At 42.0% G+C, this 6,415-nt stretch overlaps 2 protein-coding genes across 2 annotated transcripts in view; both read right to left on the bottom strand.

Annotated features, from left to right (window-relative positions):
* gle1 (GLE1 RNA export mediator) overlaps positions 1-372 on the bottom strand; it is a 9,133-nt gene extending 8,761 nt beyond the window's left edge. Inside the window, exon 1 of the mRNA XM_005730572.1 lies at positions 186-372. Coding sequence (XP_005730629.1) covers positions 186-284 — 99 coding nt within the window. The 5' untranslated portion in view covers positions 285-372. The remainder of the gene's footprint in view (positions 1-185) is intronic.
* A 1,237-nt stretch (positions 373-1,609) lies between these two features.
* Positions 1,610-6,415, bottom strand: part of LOC102215436 (outer dense fiber protein 2-like) — an 11,674-nt gene continuing 6,868 nt past the window's right edge. Inside the window, exons 11-17 of the mRNA XM_005730571.1 lie at positions 5,459-5,594; positions 5,197-5,307; positions 4,789-5,052; positions 4,546-4,646; positions 4,190-4,352; positions 2,874-2,999; positions 1,610-1,894 (exon numbers count right to left, since the gene is read on the bottom strand). Coding sequence (XP_005730628.1) covers positions 1,748-1,894; positions 2,874-2,999; positions 4,190-4,352; positions 4,546-4,646; positions 4,789-5,052; positions 5,197-5,307; positions 5,459-5,594 — 1,048 coding nt within the window. The 3' untranslated portion in view covers positions 1,610-1,747. The remainder of the gene's footprint in view (positions 1,895-2,873; positions 3,000-4,189; positions 4,353-4,545; positions 4,647-4,788; positions 5,053-5,196; positions 5,308-5,458; positions 5,595-6,415) is intronic.

Raw genomic sequence — 6,415 nt, 5'->3', positions numbered from 1 at the left:
ACCACTGTTTATTGATTAGCTTCTGAGCTGACGTCTTACTGCCTGATCTAAATGATTAAATTGTCACTTTGAATAAAATCCACCCTTGTAGTGATTATTCTAAACAAGCGTAGCGTGCTAACTTTAACTAGCTACCGTTTAGCTAGCTCTAGTTGTTTTTTTTTAGCTACCTGGCGGCAACTCACCTCTCCCCTTTCCAACCAGAATGGGTCGAAGGAGATTTTCCCCTTTGGTGAATTTTTTAAGGCCTGTAAAGTTTCCCATCGTAGACTTTCAGAAGGCATCGCGAAACACAAAAAACTACAACTGATTAGCAGTAATGCTAGTCAAGTTTGAATCCGCCATACGGCGTTACATAAAATACAATCCGAAGAGAAACCACCGGACTTTACTAAGTTCCCATCTGGGACCTTTATATATTTATTTCTTTGCTATCTGTATAATCACACATCACAAAATGATAGAGATAACTCTATTATGCACTGTGATAATTTCTTTATTAGGTTCCCACAGTCCATTTTGCTAAGAAAGATTCCTAACTGAGTGACGTGACCCGAGGTTCACTTTCCTTTATTAAGAAAGGAAATTAGAAAACGCCTTCCTATAGTTCACAGCTGAACTGCTGTAAGAAAATCTGCTTCTTTTCCAGTTGCTTCGCGTGAAGAACATAGATTTATACAAACTCTCTAAATCAAGATTATGAGCTATATTAACTGATCAAAGTATTTTCAAGGTTCAGTATAACTCAGTTTGGATTGATAAGGTCTATTCTTGCATTCGAGCCTGTAGGATTATCATGAATTAATGTTTACTGTGATGTTTGACTTCAGTCATAGAAATCCTAAACAAGGGAGAAGAAAAGGGTTTTACTGGCTCAGTACTCAGCAGGAAAACACAAGAAAATAACATGTGTTTCATTACAAGCAGTCGCAGGGTTCTCTAGTAATATTTCTATAATTTCTATACGACTATCCAGTTTACTTAATCAGCATTCTACCAAGAAACAAGTTCATTTCTGCTGCTTCATAAAAATCCAAGTAGTACTGATCATAGGACTGGAAACTGAAAATAAAAAAAAAAACTTCTAGAACCAAACATCATAACCATAACAGGTATAAAACATGCTTTTTAAGGCCAAAAGAAGACTGCACTGCCGCAGACCGTTAGCAGATCAGGCCCTAGATGTTCCTTCTTTTTTAAACATCCAGTCTTTGTATTGATATGTTTCACAGACTGTTCTCGTTTATCTGACACACATAAAACAACAGGGTAAAACATGCTGTGGTGAACTAAAACGCTGGTTTTTTTGTCCAATTTCTCTACATTGTAGTCTTACAATGTAGATATAATGTTCCAAAAGTACCTCCTAACATAAATGAAACAAGTCTGTTTTTCTTCTTTTTTTTTACATTGACTTTAATGACACTCTGGTGTAAAATACAAAATGCTATAATATAAACCACATAATTTTTTATGTTTGTAAATCTGCAAGAATATTGTAAATCATAAAAACTCTTATTGGAGTTTCTTATCTTGGCTTTGCAGTTGCTAAGTTACTGGTAAGTTATACATAAATAAAATGTTTGGGCTACTAATAACTGAGAATTTATCCATAAATTCAAATTTATTCATTTCATACAAAACATGAAACCTTCAAGTCAAAAGCAGACCTTTAATAAATGCGGTTTATGTCCCGTACGATAGTTCGGGAGGATCACTGCTGGTCAGGCTGGATAAATTTTGCTTGTCAGCTTCCAAGCAGAGAGTCACCAAACACATTTCCGTAGGAGGTTTTGAGAAAATGGACGTAGTTCTGCAGGCTGCGGTTTGTCGAGTCCGACTGCTCCAGCCGGTCCTTCATGTTCTGCAGCTGGCTCTGGAAGCGCCGCTCCATCTGGGAAACAAAGGCAGGGATACACTTCTACATCACAACATCACCTTTTTTTCTCTGACCATCTTTGAGCATCATTATCATGTGATGTATCAGTTTCAGTACCAAAGCTGCCTTAAATCTGCCCAGATTTACTAAAAGGACAAAACCAGTGAAAGCAATAAGTGTCTGTGTGTCTTTGGACAAAAAAAAACAGGAGTGATGCGCACATTTACACGTGTCACAGCAACAGTAACTTCTTCAAAGCATTTATGGGTGAGGAGCTGATGGTAATTAATGAACAATGAACCAGAGTAACAGAAATATATAGAGAGAAAGTGAACAGCTGCTGTCAGCCTGCAGCAAAGTTTACAAAGACTTCCTGATTTCCAGAGTGAGAAACCGAGCTGGGAGTTTGTCTTCATGCTTTTTCTTCATCCTGAAACTCTGTGAAACAGCGAGCAGCTGAAAGGATGACTGTCTTCACGTTTATGATTGCTGAACAGGTGGTTTAATGAAGGACCGTGATTGGCTTTTTACCTGCGAAGGTTTTTATAGTGATTATAGTAACGAGCGCTGCTGCTGGAAATTTGAAAACACATTTACGTTCACAACACCTGAGCTCGCTGTCTCCGTCATGTTGCCACTTGCTGCGTGAGGCTGGAGCTCCTCAGTGATCTGTGACGGAGGAGCTGCTGTGTTTTAAACTTTTTTTTGAAAGGCTAGTTGGCCTTAATCTTAAAATATTTTACATGAACACGTGGTCCTAACTATGTTTTTATTTGCAAATGAGCGAAACGTGAAAAGTGGCTCCCGCTCCACCTTTCTCCATGTTTGCCACAGGTTTCAAACACCTCCTCTGCTGACTGCTGTAGAAGGTTGGTGGAACTGTTGCCACTGACCCAAATGGGCCAGAAGGAGCTTTCCTGAAATACTTTTGTGCTGGCCTCTTGGTTTTATCGAAGCCTGCCTGCATATGTAGAAGCATTCAGCGGTGACTTACTTCCTCCTTGTTTCGCTGCAGTTGGCTCAGCTCCGTTTTGGCTCGGCTCAGCTGGCTCTGGAGGTCCAGGGCTTTAGACTGAGATGATCTCTCTTTGGCTAAAACCCTCTGCATGCTGTCGTCTACCTGCAGGCCGAACGTGAAAAATAAACATATGAGCACCGAAATCCTTCAGGGAAAAACTGATGATTTAGTTTCTTTGACCTTATCTTTAGTGAGTGTGTACAAACACCTAAATCAAAGCTTTAGTTTTTACCCCAGTTTAACTCAATGATCAGCAGTCAGTGTGGACGTGGACACAGCTCACATTGAGGAGGTGTAAACTCTGGATCATCAGTTTAATACAGAACAGAAACACCAACCAAAGTTTTGAGCCTTAACAGGATTAATCGCGCAAATATATAAAAAAAAAAGTCTGATTTAATTGACTTAAGGACAATTTTGCTCGATCACAAGTTAACACATTTGTTTCGCCATTTAAGTTAAAGATTGCTTGCTGTGTTCAGCTCTGACTGACCCACAGACCAATGAAGGAGAGATGGAAATCATTAGATTTTTTGACCACATCAATGTGAAATTAAATGTACTGATTTATATTGCCTGCAATAAGTAATGTATGTAGTAACAAAGTCGACCGACTGATTTTCTAATCTCAATTGCAGTCTAAGTTTTTACTGCTTTAATTGCAGACTTAACAGCAGTCCAAACACCTTCTGCATCACCAAGTTAATGCGTGCAAGCTGTGTGTCAGTGTTTGCACAGCAGGACTTCACTCAGTGACGTTAGTGAGATACAGATCAGCAGTGTGCATGCATAAAACATCCATCCCTCCTTCCCAATCCGGGGACAGGTATAAAAGCTATTAAATCAAAATAAAAGAATTAGTGACACTGTGGAGCCTCCAGCTGATTTTAAACCAAAACTCCAAACGCAACCTGCTTCAGAAAAGCTTAAGTGTTCAGCACCAGTAACCATGGCAATCTCTTAACATCCTCCAGGTCACTGCTGAACACTTTAGAGTTTGGGAAGTCCAGGATCATGAGTGATGCTACCTGTCAAATCACTTCTCTTACATGCATTTCCTTTTACAGTTATTCTATTAGGAGAATTTTATTGGGCGAGGTAGATGTGAACCAAACTCCACTTCTAACCAGTTCAGCAGCATCTTGGTAGCTGTTAAGAAGTTGAAGGAGAGCCACCGTCTTGATACTGAAACCTCTGGCTTTAAACTCATCGCACATCGCTAACCCATTCACCCGTCTGGTGTGTGATGTTTTGTGGAACTGTGAGACCTCCGTGACTCCACGTGTCTGTACCTGTTTCTGTACGTCGTCCAGAGTTTGCTGCAGTTGTCTGGACAGGACGCTGCACTCGTGACTCTTCTCCTCCAGCTGCTGCTGGATGCTGTGGATACTGGCTTCCTTCGAAGCGAGAGATTGAGACATCTCTCTGTTTTCTGCCTTCAAGCCCTCCAACCTCCTGCAACCAACACACAAATCTAGTGTCACAGCATGGAAAAGATCAGATATAATACAGATTTATCTGTATTACTGTAGGATCTTTACAATATAAAGCACCTTGAGGCACCTGTTGTTGTGATTTGGCTCTGCGGTATATAAATAAACTTGAATTGAATAATGTCCATTAAATGCAGTTTCTCTGTGACTGTTACCTCTCGAAGTTGTACACTTTCTCCTTCAAGACGTTGTTTTCCTCCTGCAGCAGCAGGTTCCTCTGCTGAAGCGTCTCCAGCTGAGTGCCTTGCTGCTCCACCTGCAAAGGAAAACGTTTAGTGGAACATGTCAGCCATGACGGGTTCCTGGGGACACTCTGCATGGATTATATTCATCAAACTTGTTAATCTTTCCAGATTTTTAAGTGTGCTGGGTCTTTTGGGTCTGAATGAAACCTCTACCTTGTGCCTGACTTCAGAGAGGGCGGAGTTATTCTCCATGTTCCTCCTCTCGCGTGCGTCAGCCTCCTGCTGGGCTTCTCGGAGCTGCTGCTCGGTCTTCCTCAATCTGTCCGGTAGAGTCTCGAGCTCTCTGAGCCGCCCCAGCAGCTCCCGCCTCACCTGCTCCTTCTCCCTGTCCAGGCTGACGTGCACGTCTAGCGCCTCCTTCTGCACCGCCTCCAGCTTCAGGCAGTACTCCTCGGACTCCAGGCGAGCCTGCTGGACCTGCAGAGAGGTTTATCACCCCGACACGGGTTCGATTTCAGCACAGAGACTTTAAAGTCATTTTTAAAAGTTATAATATGTAAGAACAAAGTACCATCTGACTTTCATGTTAAATCTGTATTTAAAGTGAGCGTGTGTCTGTACCTTCTTCTTGTACTTCTCCACCAGGTTTTCATACTTCCTGATCGATGCTTTCAGCTGACGAGCTTCAGACTGAAGCCCTCGCTGTGTCTCCTCAGAAGACGTCAGCTGACTCTAAATGTGAGGCATGTTTATCATAAACTACACATACATTTCCCTTAGACCACAGAAGCTTTGAAACAACATTAGCTGTTGGTTTTTCTTTAACAGTTTTTATTTCATATCAACCAAATCCATAGCGTGCTGCTAACTCTCCTGAACATACCTTGAGGCTTTGATTGTGCAGCTTGGTGGAGGCGTTTTCGGCACTGAGATGATGCAGCTGATCCCGGAGCTCCTCCCTCTCCGTCCGACTCTTCTCCTCCGCTGACTGAAGCTGAGCGTGCAGCTCGATCACCTGACTGTGACATAGACAGGTATAAAAGGTTACTTTACTCAACAACCACAATTTTCTAAGTAACATTGTTTCAGTTTCTGGCCATAACACAGCTGCTGCAGCTCCAAAGTGTCAGTAGCCTCAGTTTCAGTACCAGTTTGTGTCAAGTGACACCCTCTGGGCCTGAAGAATGGAGCCGATACAGAAGTGCCAAATAAATAAAAGTAAATAAAAAAGCGCCGGATACAAAGACGTTTTTGTTTTTTTCCGGCTTTTTCCCTCCTTTATAAAAACTGTGTGATGGGTGATTTTGTAGGGTGGGAGGGTTAGCAGTCATCTTACTGCTAGTGATTTCAAGAAGCAGAAGCAGATAAAGAGACACCAGAGAGCTGATTTCCCAAGTCCAGCATGAACAGGAGGAACATAGATTATACCAGTCACAGATCCTTGTTTACCTACAGTAATGAACAACCTTCAGTGAACGATATCAGCTGCTGAGGTGCACGAGTCCGCTGCCACCTGGGCATCTCTACGGCCTCGTACACGTTCTGCTGTGGTGGGATTTTTCGACAGGGTTACAGTAACAAAAAAAAACACAGTCAAGAGTCTGTGGTCCAACCAAATGACCCCACGCTGCCCACCACTTCCACATCCTTTTCTCCTCATTTCTTAAATTGGGTTTCCATTTAACATATGTTAAGGGAAGGAAATTCCCTGTAAAAAGAAATGTTTAAAGTCCAGTAAATGTATGCCTGTCTGATATAAGCACAGCTGGTTTCACCTGCCTTGCACACTGAAGCATCTCCAAAAGTGCTACAGACTAAGCTGCAGGGTTGTCAGTGTGTT

This window comes from Pundamilia nyererei, unplaced genomic scaffold, assembly GCF_000239375.1.
Source record: "Pundamilia nyererei isolate P.nyererei 1_Seehausen unplaced genomic scaffold, PunNye1.0 scaffold00038, whole genome shotgun sequence".
NCBI classification, from domain to species: Eukaryota; Metazoa; Chordata; class Actinopteri; order Cichliformes; family Cichlidae; genus Pundamilia; species Pundamilia nyererei.
The sequence above is the reverse complement of the archived record's forward strand: the minus strand, read 5'-3'. Positions and strand labels throughout refer to the sequence as shown.